Source organism: Hydra vulgaris, chromosome 11 (assembly GCF_038396675.1).
Source record: "Hydra vulgaris chromosome 11, alternate assembly HydraT2T_AEP".
NCBI classification, from domain to species: Eukaryota; Metazoa; Cnidaria; class Hydrozoa; order Anthoathecata; family Hydridae; genus Hydra; species Hydra vulgaris.
The window spans coordinates 13,476,449-13,493,788 of NC_088930.1; the positions used below are offsets into that span (position 1 = coordinate 13,476,449).

The window sequence follows — 17,340 nt, forward strand, 5'->3', positions numbered from 1 at the left end:
AGATTTTCTGTATTAAACTCATTTGCTTTTTGACTTAATGGTTAGGAAAACAAACATCAATTGACGTACTGTTCAAACAAATAATTATTTTGCAGAAGATGCTTATTATAAAAAGTACGTCATTGTGTTATTTATAAAATACCAAGAACCAGGGGGTTTTAAATAAATAATACCGAAAGTTTTGCGCAAGTTTTAAAACATAAATTTGTAATTCATAAACAAACCTGATATTATTAGAAACCTTAGGTTATGATTGTTTCACTCCTACGTAAAGTTGACGCTGTTGCAAAACGTTAGATTTCTGACCGAAACTTAATAGTAAAAACCAGTTTCAATTTATTGCATCTTACAGTTTTTATTAAAAGTCATAAAAAAGTCTGCTAAATATTATAAAGTTTAAAGTTATTGCTTGCTGTACCATGTGACTATACAAGTCACAACAGAGCAGATAAAATATTTTGTAGCATTCTTTTTTTTTATAAGAAAAGTTATTTTTTGTATATAAGATTTTGTTTTGGTTATTTAACAAGGCAATTATGTTTTTAACTCTTTTGAAATTGGCAATAGTATAAACATTTAAAGCGCTTTATCCGTGTCAAAGTTTCCTATATCGTTTTAAAAACTTATAATTGATTTTAATAAATGTTTTTAGATTTGAGAATTTCAAACAGATATTGGACTGATTTGAACCACAGTTCGTAAATATTTTTTTGTTAAGTAATTTTACGCGTTAATTACTTAATACGTTGTTGGTCAATTGTCACGGAATCTTGCGATTCTTGCGAGCTCTAGTAAATCTTTCAGACTAGCTAGAGATCTGAAACTTTCAGCATTTGTGTAGTCTTGATGAAATTGAATGTTAATATTGCTCCCAGTCCGACAATACCAGGGGGGCCGAAGAAAACGTGCTTTCCACTACTTCCTGTTTGTCGGTTGTCTCAATATTGCGTTACTGAATTTTCGCTACCTTTTAGACTAGCTAAACCTATGAAGTCTTCACCATTTATTCCCAGTGCCATCAACACCAGGGGGTCTGCTATATTTGATAGAGCACCTGGTCCCTAACAAATAGTGACTACTGGGGACCGTATGTACATGCTTACCTTATTGCGGAATCTTTTCATTGATCACAACGTTTTAGTCTAGCTAAAGCTCTAAAGAACTTTTTTTTTCAGTTTTAAAAAGAAACACCTTTTAGAAGAAACCTAATCGCACATGTTTAAACTGTTTCCAGCTTGCACCGTTTGATATTTCGTAAATCATGAACCATTTTAAAATTTGCTACAAAGTTTATTTACAACTCTTCATTTAGCCACTAGTTCACGGTTATTTAATTTTAAGCAATTGCGGATATTTAGTATGAGCACGCATATTTTTAAATAAGAATAAAAACACGGTAATTTCGATTTTATTTTGAAACGGCTTTTTACCGTAACCTAATAAAAATGTGGCCCATTTTTCTGGGCCACATTTTTATCAATTTATGAATTGATAAAAATGTGGCCCAGAAAAATGTATTTCGTTCGAAACATTAATTTTGAAGGAAAACGCGGCAAAGTTGGATTTAATTTTATCGGTACCCATTCTACTAAAACAGTATAGTTAAGCGCTTATTGCAACTTTTATGTTTTGAAGCTTTATATATTATTTTAAAAAAAAGGTTTTATCTTTATATTAAATAAAAGATTAGCCTCCAGCTACTTTTTTAAGTTTAAAAAACACTGTTTATCAAATTTTGTAATTAAGCTTTAAAAAACACGTAAAATTGACTCTATTCCTGGATATATCATATTACTAAAAAGTCAAAAAGGTGTTATAACAGCAGCAACGGCGGATCATGACAAGTGGAGGCCCAAAGCGGTAAATTTTTAATCAGTTAGGCCATTAGGTTATTTATTACCAGTTTACTAATTAAATTAAAAATTTTAAACTGTAAAGCATTTTTTCCATCGTTCTACTATAAGTGAAACGAAATCTTGTAAAACGTAGTTATTCAACTTTTAGTACTTTTTCACAAAGCAATGCATACTTATTAAATTTTTTAATTTGTGTATTAAAGGTTATTTCATCAATGAATATTATCTAAATCTTGATTAAGGTGTTAGATCACCTTACGTCTTTCCCAAGACGTAGAAAAGACGTCTTTTATATCGATGAGCTTTAAAAAAAAGAAATGAGAAAATTTTCAATTAAATGTCAAATTAAACAACACCCAGTAAGACTTTTCTTTCTTTAGGAAGGGGGAGGAGAAAATTCACTAACGTTTCCCACTGGGAAACAACTTATGTTATTAATAAGCAAATTATAACTTGCTTATGATATTTATAATAAACAAATTATTATTTGCTTATTGACAAATTAAGTTATTAACAAGCAAATCATAATTTGCTTATAAAAATTGATAATAATTATCGCCAATGAAACGTAAGAAAGATGGGTTTTAACCCATATTATCAGTGGTTTTTAACTCTTTTGTAGTCACGGACAATTTTCAAAATTTTAGCAATCTTACGGACCCCTTCCAAGCCTTATTGTAAATATAATAGTAAAAAAAAAAAAGCATCATAACAAACACCTTTATTTATTAGTATCAAGTTATATTTATCGCGTATCAGTTGTTTTATGAGATGGTTGCTGCTGTTACTTTTCAATAAGCACACTAAATTGAGGAATTTTTGACATCTATTCGGTTACGATTTTTAGTTTTTATTGACACTAATGCTGAGAAACCTGGCTCACAAAGATATATAGTAGCAATTGGAATTAATATAGACAACGCTCGTTTAACAAGAAGAGGGTAAGCTTGTTCTAAACTGCACTAAAAATCACAAATTCCGAGTTCTGTAGCGTATATAATATAAAAATTTAGCTGTTCAAAAATGAAAATTCCACACCATATATTTCTAAATCTGTGCCTGCTACATGGACCCCCTGAATGCATGCCGTGGACCCCTGAGGGTTTATGGACCAGAGTTTAAGAAACCCTGCATTATATCGTAATTAAGATATTATAGGTTATAACTCATCCTTGCTACGTTCTGATTGGCCCGTTTCTTGTCTACGAAAAACTTTTATAGAACTTTTTGCATTGGAAATTTAACCAGAAATAGACGACAATTACTATTTTCGGTAAGAGGGTTTATTTTATAATTATTACATTATTGTTTGTTTGTTTTTCTATGTTTGTTTGTTTTTTTTATTGAAAATTCATTTTTTTTACCATTGATTTTAAATGCAGTGCTTTCGTATCCTTAAAACATTTTGCTTAAAAAGAGTTTCAAAATAGATGGGCTGTAGCTGTAAAGCTAAAAAATATTAATGGGAAGAAGTAAAAAGTGATTGGCGTGGTGCCTGTAAGATGGTTAGACAAGGCAGAGAAAAAATTGTATTGGCAACAAAGCGTAAATGCATTGAAGTACAAAAATTCTCCACCAAACAAAGAGCTATGGTATCAATATGATCTAGTCTAAATTAAATTAGTCCCAGGTAAGTGTTTTAAAAAGTTTTAATTATGGATTTTAACATACGAGCAATGCTAAAATACGCATATAGTTAGAGTTTACATGTATTTGATACTATGTCACCTAATTTTTAAATGTGTTGTGTTTGAAGAACGTTGTTTATTACATATTAAATTAAAATATTTATTTCCAGACAAAAAAAGAATATGTAAACAACTTCTGTTTACTTGTTCAAGTGCTAGTGAAACGAACGATAGAAAAGAAGAAGCATTCAGTAAGCTTGCAATTTATTTATTTTTTTAAATGTTTTTAAATGATCTGAATAATTTGTTGTTTGTATTTAGTGGAATGATGAATTTGTTAAGACAAAAGATTGGCTTTTTAACTTTTATGTTAAAGTTGTTATTTTCTCATTGACTGTTATCTGTCATTAACAAAGCAAGTAAAAAATACACATAATGACAACAGATTTATCTTCAGAATCGTCTGCATAACTTTTGGTTTTGATAAATAAGACAAAGTGAAAATGATACTGGAAAGGTACACTTTCTCATAGCTAAACATGATTGCAGCTTTCTTGTCTTCATTTTTGTTTATGTGTATTTCACGTGAGTTGCAAATGATATGTTTACTTAACATAAAATTATAAGAACTGGTGATATTGTTATGTTTTAGGCTAAAATACAGCTTTGAATAATACTTTTATCCAGCTTAAATGAATGACAACTCTTAATGTGTATTAGCTGAACTATCTTTTCGTTTTTGATAGTCTTTGGTAAATAACGGATTTATGATTTTTTATGGGTCTACAATATTTAATTTCAGCAAAACTAAATTAAAAAGTCACATCATAGAAGACAGAAAAATATCAATATCTGTTTTCGATGACTTGGCTTTCATAGAAAATCTAAGAGGTGCAAATGTTTAGCTTGGTTTAAGTACTACATAATAAAATACATCGTTGTACAGTCATTTTGATGGACGTAAACTTCTTTAGAATACTCATTTTTATATATTTTTAGATTGTTTACTGTTGAACTCCTGTCTCAATTTAACCTAGTGAGGACAAAGAGAAAGGACCGCGTTGAAAATAAGATGGGGTTAAAAGGATCAGCCCCTTTTGATTTAATATTCGGTCTAATGGTTAAGTCTAATGGGTTTTACTCAACTGATCAAATTTCATTTGCTTTTTTGTATTACATTAAAGTAAGAAATTGTTTTTCATGTTCACTAATTTTTTTAGAAGTTGTAGCCAGCTCGTATAAAAAGAGTTCTCGACGTGAAGTAGTTAATTTTATTGTTGCATAAAGAAATAACACCAAGAAACATAGCTCGCTCTAATACAAATACTCAGTAAACTAATTCAAATACTCAGTATTTAAACCCCGTTTGGTTTGCTGTGAAAACGCAGCATTGAAGAGTTTAACTAAAGAAACTGGTGAATAAATAAAATGAAAATTTTTTGTATAAACTTTCTTTTTGATTTATTTTTTGCAAATTCATTGACAACTTTATCCGTATTAATGTGATTATGAATATCTTTTTCTATATACAATATCGCCATGTCATTTAATCTATCTTCCCCATAATGCTTCTTAAATAGTCTTTTACATGTTTCAGAACCAAAAATGATTTCGCTACTGATGCATTAGATAAAGAAACAGGTCTAAACTTTTAAACAACACTCCAACATATGGAAATGTAGACGGCATTTCTTGCGGCTTTCCCAATCTCTGCTATAGTTTCCATAATGTCAATATTTTCTTCCACAAGCAATAAAAACTGCTCAAGTTCATCGTCACATATAGCTACGTCAATGTGAATATTTTGTAAATATCCATTAATGTTTATTGATTTCTGTTTTTTGTTCTTTTGATATTTCTGAACCAAACAATATATTGAAAAGCTCTGTAACGACTTCATATGTTCTCAAAGATTATATTAGCTCAAATTTATTACACATAAAACAAATTTACTATTAAAATATAAAAAAATTTTATGTTGTGAATTCACGGTCGACTTCATTTCATTAAAGTATAGTTTCCTCTTTTGTTGTCTGCGTGATTGATCCTCTTTTTTTTTTTTTTTAGTTTTTTTAGTCGTAATACAATAAAATCCGTGTTATATGCTCTCGTAATACAATAAAATCCGAAATATAAGTTCTCGTAGTGCAGTAAAATTCGAGATATATGCTTTCGTAATACAATAAAGTCTGTGATATTTGCTCTCGTAGTACAATAAAACCTGAGATATGCTTTCGTAATACAACAAAATCCGTGATATATAGGCTAACTTAAATAAAAACTTGGTATCTGATAGAAGATCTAATGATCTTCTATGATCTTTGTTTTATGTTTAAATGTAAAACCAACTCATCTCCAGCTTCCTTTTTTGATTTATATTCTTTAAAAGAAAAAAATAAATATTCTTTTAGAAATGATAATTTTATTAAACAACCAAAATTTCAAACAAACTTTGGTAAATTTTGCATTTCCTTTCGTGGAGCTTTTTTATGGAACCGAATAATTTTTAAAAATTTTGATTTTTCTCATAAATGGAATTATTATACCCAGTGAAAAATAAAACCGCGTCCCACATGGGTTACGCGTGGGTTCCGTGTGGGATTGATGGGATTTACGTGGGACGGATTTTCCCATGTGGTATCCGTATGGAAATTTGTCACCTTAAACCCATGTGGGTAATCCCACATGGGTTACATGTGGGAACCATATGGTATTTACACACATGGGAAATCCCACGTGGGTTTCCTGTGGGATTTGCGTGGGAATTAATTTGAAAGCTGGAAACTAGAAAAAAACTTTTAAAAAACTAAAAAAAAAATTTTTTAAATCGACATTGCATTGCGTTATGTTTATATTGTGTGAAAATATTTTATAATAATATAGAGAATGGCAAGCAAGTATGTAAGTACCACGAATAATGTTTATCTTTCTTTATAGAAACAAGATTAAGATTTGTGCAAATAGACGTATTATTAGGATAATATAATAGTTATTTGAATATAGATCTTGAGTATATTATCTGCAAACAATTAACTGATGCAAGTTAAAATGTTGTCAAAAACCAATCTAGCATGCATGGGACACTGCAGTGTCCCACAAAGAAATGCAGGTTTGAAAGTCAAAGAATTCCCAATTTTCTTTATTAAAAAAAGAAAAAAATAGGATGGAGATGGGTTTCTGTAACTTTTTTTAGGCTCTAAAACTTTCAACTTTAGATATAATAAGGTCCTTAAGACTTAAGGGACTTACAAACTACATTGAGGAACAAAAACAGGATATTTACAGAAACATTTTAATTTTTTATCTGGAATGCCACAGTGTTATTGGGAATAAAGCCTCTCGGTCCAGTTTTCAAAGTAATATGATCTAAAGTAATATATAAATAAAATAATAAGATTCAAAATGCATATAGTCATAGATGTAACTCCTGATAGTTAACTATATGTATAACTAGTTATATATATAATTTATTGTATAAACTTATTTTTTAAGGTTATGTTTGAACAAATTAGTACCAATTAATTCAAATTCAAGTTTTAGTTAAAGTTCAAATTAAAGTTCTTATTTGTTCATTGTTTATTTCACTATTTTTTATTTATTTGTTCATTTGTAGTTAGTACTAATTCTTACTCAGTAAGAATGTTTATCATTGTTGAAAGTAACATGTAATACATGTCATATTCAACAACGATGCAATGAATACTTTTTTCTCTTTCACTCTTTTTATATGATCTTAAATAATAAGTCAGCTATTTTTAATAATGTGGTTTTTACATTTTATTTTATAGGAGTCACAAAAGAAATATTACTTTGTCAATAAAGTCAGAAAAAGTGAAGATAATATGCCTTTTGACTGCTCTGCAGATTTACCTACTACATCTCAAGTTGACGATTCCGCTGTTGATTTTACAAATGAGGCAACTCACCATGAAAATACTGAAAAGTTTTTAGAAAACTTTAGTTTTTCAAATGATCAAGATTTTTTCCAAAGTTTAGACAATTTAGGTCAAGATGATGACCAAAATTCTAACTTAAAAAGTTCTAACTTAGAACAGCTTTCATTACGAGACAAACTTATTTTATGGTATATACAGTATAACGTATCAAAAAATGCATTTTCGGCATTGTTAAAAATTATTGGTCCTGATAATAATTTACCCATTTGCGCTACCACTTTACTTAGCAAGATCAAATGTTCTAATAAAAGTTATGCAAACAAATCGTACCACTATTTTGGAATTCAAGATAATATAGAAAATAGAATTAATGCTGGGCTAAATGCTGAATTTATTCCTGAAGGATCTCAGTATAAAAAATTAAAACAGGAAGTTTATGTTGATGGTGGAGAAACTCTTGTATCACTAGCAATAAATGTAGATGGTGTTAAGCTTCAAAATTCTACAAACAAATCAATGTGGCCTATACTTTGTAGAATAAATGAATCTCTAGATCAAACACCATTTGTTGCAGGTATACACATTGATTCTTCAAAGCCAGATTCATTAGTTGATTTTTTTTTGCCGTTCATTACTGATTTTATTCAAGTGTCTGAAAATATAAAAACCATTTATCCAAAAATAAGAATTAAAATTCTTTTCTTTGTTTGTGATGCACCAGCCAGGTCTTTTTGTAAAGGTACAAAACAATGTGGAGGATACTTTTCTTGTGATTATTGTCAAGATGAAGGATCTTACTGTAAAGAATTAAAAAAAGTTGTTTTTTCTGAAACTATTGGTGTGCGACGAACTGATGAACAGTTTTTAAATTTGGAAAAAAATGGACACCAACTGAGAGAGTCTCCCTTAGTCACAATAGTTCCAATGGTAACATGTTTCCCACCTGATCCAATGCACCTGTTATATCTTGGAAATGTGCGTCGGTTGTTACTCATTTGGTGTTGCGAGATTAGAGGAAAAAGTCGACTTATTGCATCAAGCAAAAATTTGCTGTCTAATTTTATTTGTTTTTTAGGAAAATGTCTGCCGTCAGAATTTTCTAGGCGCCCACGATCGATTGATGAAATAAGGTTATGGAAAGCCATTGAATTTAGAATTTTCCTTTTGTTTGTAGGTCCTGTAGCCCTTAAAGCTGTACTGCCTACCGCAGAATACCATCATTTTATGCTTTTACACTTAGCTATTTATGCTTTTTCTTGTGATAATTGGAAGAGTATGATACATGTTGGTAATGAAGCATTAATTAGCTATGTTTCTGGAATGAAAACTTTATATGGTCAGCATCATTTAGTCTATAATGTCCATGTGCTTCTTCATATTCCTGAATACATTGAGAAGTATGGCAATCTTGGCTTTTGGTCTGCATTTTGGGCAGAAAGTTACTATGGTGTTTTAAGAAAAAGATTTCGTGGCACTTCTAACCTTTTAAGTCAGGCCGTAAATCGAGTTAATGAGCTTGGAATTTTGAATTATTCACAAACTCGTAGAGTGTTTGCATGGTCAAAAAATCCAAATGATCAATTTTTTTTAACAGAAAAAGGAATTATGCAGCTCAAAACGTTAGATAGTAATACAATGATTGGGACAGGTTTTTTAATGGAAAAATGTAGAGATTTTTATTCTTACCCACAATCTTTTAATTTGTTACATATTGGAGTGTATTTACCACCAACTGGACAAGTTATAAAATCTAAAGTAATTCGGAAGTGTGTTGCTTTTTCACAGTGTGACAATACCTTAATAATATTTCCTTTTCCTTCAATTGACTATTTTGGAAAATAAGCTTGTGGTTAGTTTTATGCCTCAAATATATATAATAAAATTTGACTTTGTTATAATATCAGCAGCAATTTATTTGTATTTAAAAAATTGTTTTATTGATCTTACCACTTTTTAACTGAAATTTTTATAAACAACAACATTTATAAAATTTATTAACATTTATCAATATATTAAAGAAAAATTACATAAACAGGGTGTTTGCTAGCTTGATGACACCACGTATACTGCGGAATTCCCAATGGGTTTAAAATTCCCAAAACTCAATGACCTAAAATTTCAATAAAAGCTCCTAATATTTTGGGGAACAACAATGATAAAAAATCCCAATATCGCAAAAATACGGTATAAAATATTTCTCTTGCTAACACTCTGATAAATATTTAGAAGTTGAGAGACTTCTCAGTAATAAATTTTATTAAATAAAGTTAATGAAATGATTCTATTATAGATAAAATAAAATATTATAGATTTTTTAAGATGACATCGTTTTACATAGTGGAATTTATAGAGGAAGATGGCAGTGTGGATTATGTGTGCGAATGTTGGCTAGTTGGAGAGACCCAATGTTGGTGGCCCCCATACAAAGGAACAAAAATTAATAGGGTGAGAACCAAATGTGAAATTCCTGGTGATGATTGGAGCTTGGTTGGTGTGCGTATACTAGGAGAAGCTGTTGGTCAGTAACTAGTTTAATTAAATTTCTTTTTGTATATTTTATAGACACATTTTTTAACAATTGTTTTTTACAATAAGTAGTCAATAGTTTTTTTTTGTAATTTGTTAGTAATGTTTTATTTTATAATTATATTGCAATAATTTAGATGATGAAAAAACAGCAAAAACAAGAGCCAAACAGGCTGAAGACTCTTCTTCATTTGAGGAAAAAGCACCAGAAAGTAGAAAAAAAATTTTAACTTCCCGTTATGAATGGTAATACAATATTTTTAGTTTTAGTTTTTAAATCCAATATATATCATTACAGAATTTCATTTAAATATTTACTATTTTACATTCAGTTACTAGATAAGTTGATATTACTTAAAGTATAAAGCTTTATACTTTAAGTAATATCAACTTATCTATTACATTTTATTACTGAAACAATGACAATATAATAAAATTAAAATTTTTTGAATATATTATAGTGGATCAACTTCAGAATATTCAAAAGGACAAAAAAATAAAGCTAATAGTTTATTTTGTCCTATGTCATCAGCAATGTCAAGTAAATTTTTTATATTTTCTGTTTTATTTTTTATTTTATTTAAGCAGTCAAGTAGACAACTTCTTTGTTCATATTTGATATATAATTGAATTTTTCCAATTTAGATTCTAATGAAAGTTCTTTGAGCTTTTCTCAAGTTACCTCTGGTAAAAAAATTACAATAAATGATGATGATGATGATTATGATGATGATGATGATGATGATGATGATGATGATGATGATGATGATGATGATGATGATGATGATGATGATGATGATGATGATGATGATGATGATGATGATGATGATGATGATGATGATGATGATGATTATAATGATTAATGTTTTTATATTACAGAGTTTCCTTTTACAACAAATAAAATGTTGCCTCCATTAAAACATCGTAATAGGTAATAACTCATAATAATTATTTTGATTATTATCTATTCTGTTGTTTATTTTCTTCAATATTATTTCCAGTTCTAATTCAAGCTGTACATCCGCTAAACTAATTTCAAATCTACATTCACAAGAAAAATCATGTGATGCATATCCTGCGATACAAGGTATATATATATATATAATTAGAAGTCACTTATCAATATATATATATATATATATATATATATATATATATATATATATATGTATGTATATATATATATATATATATATATATATATATATATATATATATATATATATATATTTATATTATTAGAAATCACTTACAATGAAGACTCATCAGAAAATTTTTCTTTTTTACTGAAGAGTCTTTATTGACGAAACATAGAGTAAAAAAATTAAAACTAATAAGTGATTTCTAATATAAAATATATATATATATATATATATATATATATATATATATATTCATTATGTTTTGTATATATATTTATGCATACTTAGTTTATTAAATTAAGGTAATCCAGTTAAATGTGTGTCAACTAATACCAGTAGTGAAATCAATGATGTTAAACGCCGCTTAACAAGTATTGAGTATGAAATTAAACAATTAAAAATTATTATGATGGAAGTAAAAGGTTTACTTCAAGAAAGAAATACGCCCATTTCAAATGAAATAACTTTTAATGTTATTTCGTCTCCAGAGGAATTTGAAGTGCTGGTGGATAGATTAAAAGATGTTGAGGTCAGAAAAAACTTTGTAAGTTAAAACTTTTAAAATTTTGGCTTAACTTATAACTTACTTTCTCACTCTATATACATATATATATATACATATATATATATATATATATATGTATATATATATATATTCATATATATATATATATATATACATATATATATATACATATATAAATATATATATATATATACATATATATATATATATATATATATATATATATATATATATATATATATATATATATATATGTATATATATATATATATATATATATATATATATATATATATATATATATATATATATATATATATATATATATATATAAAAGTGTTATCAACTGCCTAGCCAGTTCCCGATAAATCAGTCAATGTATGATTTGAAGCCCTTGCTTATCTCTGAATCAGTATAATGTCATAGCGCTAATTTAAGTATGCAATATTATTTATGTGTGTGTATATATATCTATATATAGGTACAATGGCTCAGTTATTCTAATGCTGCCACTATAGAAAAATCTGTAAGTCGAATGATGTCGTCTCTTTTTACATCTGAAATGGCAAAAGAGACAAACAGATCTGGCAAAAATGGCAAAATGGCCATGAATTTAATTGAGGATCTAGTGAAAGGTAACTTAATTTTATTTTCAATGTATTTTGGCAACATCCTTTACATTTTAAATAATGACAGCTTTACTTTTCTTTTGATATTAAATTTATTACATTTCAATAACTCAGATTGAATCTTAACTGAATTATTGTAAGCTTTTTTTGTAAGGTTTTGTTGTATATCAAAAGGCGTCGTAAATAAAGTCAAAATAATATATATATATATATATATATATATATATATATATATATATATATATATATATATATATATATATATATATATATATATATATATATATATATATGTCCAATGGGGTCCTCCATGAATGATGCCAGTAGATAGAGGGGCAGTGTGAGCTGAAAAGTTTGACAATAATTAACAATGGGGAAGGGATGTTGAGACCAAAACAATGTCAATCAAAAAATTGAATTAAAAAAAAAAGTAAAACATTTAAATTTATGTTATCTATGAGCAGGTTTTAGAGGTATTTACACCAACAATGTGGTATAAAAACTTCCTGCTTTTGCTGCTTAAAACTTTACAGGATCATCGGAAAAACAATTTAAATTTAGAAATAAACTTGCTTATCTGAAAGAATAATTCATGTCTTGTTTTTTACTTCAATTGAGTACTGTTGAGAATAAATAGATAATAAAACCAGGAAAAAATTGATTGTTTAAGCAATTTGAACATTATATTAAAAATTCATATTTACCATCATAATATGATATCAAAAAGTGGCATTATTTTTAATGGGAGATGGCAAAAAATTGACCGAGTTAAAGGGGGATAGTGTTCAATAAACCGGGTCATCTGACATCATTATGCATAGATGACCCTATGATTTAGGTAAACAAAGTAATAAATTTGTCATATTTTTCTTTAGAAAGTGTGAGAAAAAAGCATTGTAATGCTGAAAACATGTATATCGAGCAAGCTTTGACCACCTATTTTATAAATTCGAGAGATAGAGGTGGGCGTGCGAATCGCAAACGAACTCATAACGATGCTCTAAATTGATTTTGACTTTGTTAACTAACATTAATGTAGTATTTAGAAATTATAAATAAAGCTTACATGACTTTAATAATTTGTATTTATTTCCATTAATTATCAGTTATAAGACTATTTTATAAAATGAATTAAACTTTTTATTTATAATATAATAATAATAATACATAAATACTAGTTTCCTAATGCTATTATCATCACAATGTTAACGGTATTCGTTTTAAAGTGAAATTTTGTATCAATTTTACTGTTTTAATATTATATATATATATATGTATGTATGTATGTATGTATGTATGTATGTATATTTGAATATCACAAATTTAATAATAATGTTGTAATGTGTTATATAAATAATATAATAAATTATGATATGTAAATATAATAGGATATTATATTATGTGACGAAAAAGTAAAGATACTTTTGCATCGAGTGTCTTTAGCACACAATGTCTACATCTTTGTAAAGTAGGTATTTAAATCTTTTTGTTTTTGTTTTTTTGTTTAACGACTTATCCTAATTGATCACTTTTTCTCAGGACTCTCTTAATGGGTTCAAGCCCATTACCCATAATATGGGTTCAATTACCCATTATACATTAGTCATTGTAAGTAATAAATTAGGAAATAATTATTTGTGAAATAAAGACCAAGTAGTCATTAATGACTTCAACCTGGCTAATAATTAAAATCGCTCGAATAATAAGGTTCCTTAATAAAATTTCTCTCTCTCGCTATATATATATATATATATATATATATATATATATATATATATATATATATATATATATATATATATATATATATATATATATATATATATTTATATTTATATTTATATTTATATTTTTAGAAAATGTTTGGAGGAAGTTAGAAGATATTATGCAACCCGATGCGACTTAATTAATTCAATCAACAAAAGACCAATTTTGCGTGTAAATCGCAAAAAGAAAAAATAATATTTTTAATATTCATTTTGGATGTATTGATTTAATAGCATTTATTTTAAAATAAATTCATTTTGCAACACGTTTTTTATTTTATAAAATTTCGTCATAATAGTTTAAGGTAAATCATATAGGTTATAGGTTTTCCACCTATAACCACATAGGTTATAGGTGGAATACATCACATGTTAAAGATCAAAAATGCTACACGTTTTGAATACCAAATGGGATAAAGTAGCAAATACCAGATTAAGTTAAGCCTCTCTGAAAGCTTCGATGATTAATTTTAAATTACTATTTAAGTAATTTTTTAAATTAAAAGAATTTTAAAAATTATCATAGAAGCATTCAGACTTTCATTTGTCTAGTATTGACTACTTTTATACCATTTGGATTAAAATATGTGGCATTTAAGATCTATAACATGTAGTATTTTCCACCTATATCCCATGTAGGATTTACCACATAAAACCCATGTGGGATTTGCCATATGAAACCCACATGGGACAAAATAATAATCCCCATATGGGTTACATATGGTAAAAACCCACGCGTATCCCATATGGGATTTACCATATGGAATCCATGTGGGATTTACCATATGAAACCCACATGGGACAAAATAATAATCCCCACATGGGTTACATGTGGAAAAAACCACGCGTATCCCATGTGCGCTTTTTCACTGGGTATGTTCAAAAGAAAACTAAAAAAAGTAATTTTCTCAATTGAAAATATATTTATATACTTTTAATTATACCCAGTTTTGTCATCACTCATTTATATTTTACTTTTATACAATATTGATTTAAAGTTTATATGAGAAACTATATTTAAACAACATTATTTGAATTTTGTTAAAAGTTGCACTGACATTATTTGTACAGTAGTCATTTACTTGTTTACTTTAATTTTTATTTTAATTCGTAATATTTGTAAATAATTTGTATTACGAACGGTATATACTTTTAATATTGAATTTAATTTTGCAATAAAAAAATATATATAAAAAGATAAAAACAAAAAAAAAATCTTGATGTATGGGAATGGATGTATCTGCAAATATTGTATGTATGATACTTTTGAAAGTTAACCATCCTTTGACAGTGGTTTAGCGTTTTTGTCGGTGGAAGCGTAAACATAAACGCACCAACATTTGATAAATTCTTCTTCACAATCTTTTGGACAACCTTAAAGTGCATTTGAATGTACCTTGTGCAATCATATTCTTATTATTTTCGTTTATTTATTAATCAATTAACAATTTAGATTAGTGTAATTGTAAGATACATTTGAGTAAGAAGAATCAGTGATCGTATAGATGCGAGTTAGATGCGAGAGGTATTTGTTTATCAAGAATATTACGATATTTTTGTTTTCCCTTCAGTCATGCGGTTCAGAAGAATTGGTATTTTAATTCAAGCAATAAAGACCATAACTAAAGAAAAGTTTAAAATTTGTATTTATTTATTTTTGTTTTTTCTAAAATCTAAATTAAGTTCAAAGTTCTTCAACAGCGGTTCCCGGTGACAAGACCTGTATGGTCTTCTTTGAGTATCCGCGTTCTTTATCTTTATTATTTTTTTTATAACAATTTCTTTGCATGTAATTTTTCTTATTGATATATTTGTAAATATTGTATTAAATATTGTAATAAAGAACAAAAAAAAAAATCTTGTCGTTAGAACCATTAAACGTTATAATAAAATATAACTTTAAGCCGTTAATAAACATAAACAAATAAAATTAACAAAATACAAAAAACAAAAGAGCGTGTTTATATAAACTTCTTATTTTTAAAAGTATTTAAAATACTGTCATTAAAAAGAATTAAAATTTTTTAATTTCTTTTTAAGGAGTGGGAAGGTAATTGATAAATCAAAATTAGGTAAAACGTTTGTTCCAGAGATTAGGTGCACGATAAGCTATACAGAACTGATTGAATTTTGTTTGACAAAAGGGTTCAAAGAGTGAGTTATCATTTCGTAGTGCATACCTTTTTTTTGTTTTTAAGGTAAAAATATAAAATCTTTAAAAATGTGTAATGACGGATTGATTTTTACATTGAAATATAAAACATAATATTTTATATACATTCACTTCATTAATATTAAGTACTTTTATATTTTTAAATAAAAACTTTGAATGCGTAAGTCGATTTTCAAAATAAACTAAGCGTATTGCGTGTTTCTGACAATGATAAAGAGTACGCAACTTACTTTTGCTTGTACTTCCCCAGGCAATATTTGCTTAGTTAATATAACTATGTATAAATGAGTAACTCTTCCATATTGAATGAATGACCTAATAATTCAGTTTTTTCTTTTTCAAATTTCTTAAAGCCTTGTCTGAAGTTATCGATAAAGGATTCCAAAGACTTTAAAAATTGGAGTCCTTTCTTTAAATGGCATTCCTTTAATTAAAGTGATTTCATTATTTTAATACAATTAATATTTCTATTATTGATGCTCAAATTAATATTCACTTATATTATTATTATTTTTATAATTAATATTTTTATTACATATAAATGATCAGTATGATCTTTTATTTTTGTATTAATAACAACTTGTTATTATTAATAATATTTTAATATGTAATAATTTTTAATGTAATGAAAAGTAAATTTACATCTTGTTGTTAAATTACATCAGAAAGTTCTTTTCAACGGTTTAATGATTTTTTTTATTTGTTGCTGTAGTTTTGTTGTTACTTTTTTGAGTTTTTTTTTTTTTTGTTTTCTTTTTTTCAGGTAAAACTGATCTTTAAGATCATTAATGGGGCATAGCGTATCAACCTATTCACTGTACCCCGATAATCTAATTTCATGGGACATGAGTGCTGTTAAAAGAAAAGCTAAACTACTAAACGGGAAGCATAAATATCAATAATTCGAATGAAAACCTTCAACCTTTAAAATTATTTCAACTATGACCTTCATAACAAACATAAGGAAGGTAAGAAAATTTACTTTAGTTAGCTAAAAAAAAAATTACTTACTAAAAACCGGTAGTCAAAAATTATGCGGTAACAACTATAAACAAAGATGACTGATATATGAGCACATAAAATGATTAAATTACCGAACGAAATTCAAATCTTTGAGAAAATGCTTCTTGTTCATTGTGCCCCTCGATCCACTGTACCCCAATTTTCCCTAATTGGGACATGACTGTTCGCAATGACG

General features: G+C 27.4%; 2 protein-coding genes across 2 annotated transcripts; both read left to right on the plus strand.

Annotated features, from left to right (window-relative positions):
- Window positions 1-6,293: 6,293 nt before the first annotated feature.
- LOC136087420 (uncharacterized) lies at window positions 6,294-9,244 on the plus strand. Its single transcript, XM_065810170.1, has 2 exons — window positions 6,294-6,385; window positions 7,273-9,244. The coding sequence occupies exons 1-2, from the start codon at window positions 6,371-6,373 to the stop codon at window positions 9,220-9,222; spliced, it is 1,965 nt and encodes a 654-aa protein (XP_065666242.1). The 5' UTR covers window positions 6,294-6,370; the 3' UTR covers window positions 9,223-9,244.
- A 144-nt stretch (window positions 9,245-9,388) lies between these two features.
- Window positions 9,389-13,282, plus strand: LOC136087421 (uncharacterized). The gene is made up of 9 exons (XM_065810171.1): window positions 9,389-9,898; window positions 10,044-10,152; window positions 10,368-10,447; window positions 10,552-10,593; window positions 10,786-10,837; window positions 10,908-10,993; window positions 11,351-11,592; window positions 12,056-12,209; window positions 13,079-13,282. The coding sequence occupies exons 1-9, from the start codon at window positions 9,700-9,702 to the stop codon at window positions 13,210-13,212; spliced, it is 1,098 nt and encodes a 365-aa protein (XP_065666243.1). The 5' UTR covers window positions 9,389-9,699; the 3' UTR covers window positions 13,213-13,282.
- The last annotated feature ends 4,058 nt before the right edge of the window (window positions 13,283-17,340 follow it).

Excerpts from the sequence above, each read along its gene's own strand:
- LOC136087421 (XM_065810171.1), top strand. The coding sequence starts at position 9,700 with ATGACATCGTTTTACATAGTGGAATTTATAGAGGAAGATGGCAGTGTG. Across the intron at positions 10,448-10,551 it reads TATGTCATCAGCAATGTCAA|ATTCTAATGAAAGTTCTTTG; the intron begins GTAAATTTTTTA and ends TTTCCAATTTAG. Across the intron at positions 11,593-12,055 it reads TTGAGGTCAGAAAAAACTTT|GTACAATGGCTCAGTTATTC; the intron begins GTAAGTTAAAAC and ends ATCTATATATAG.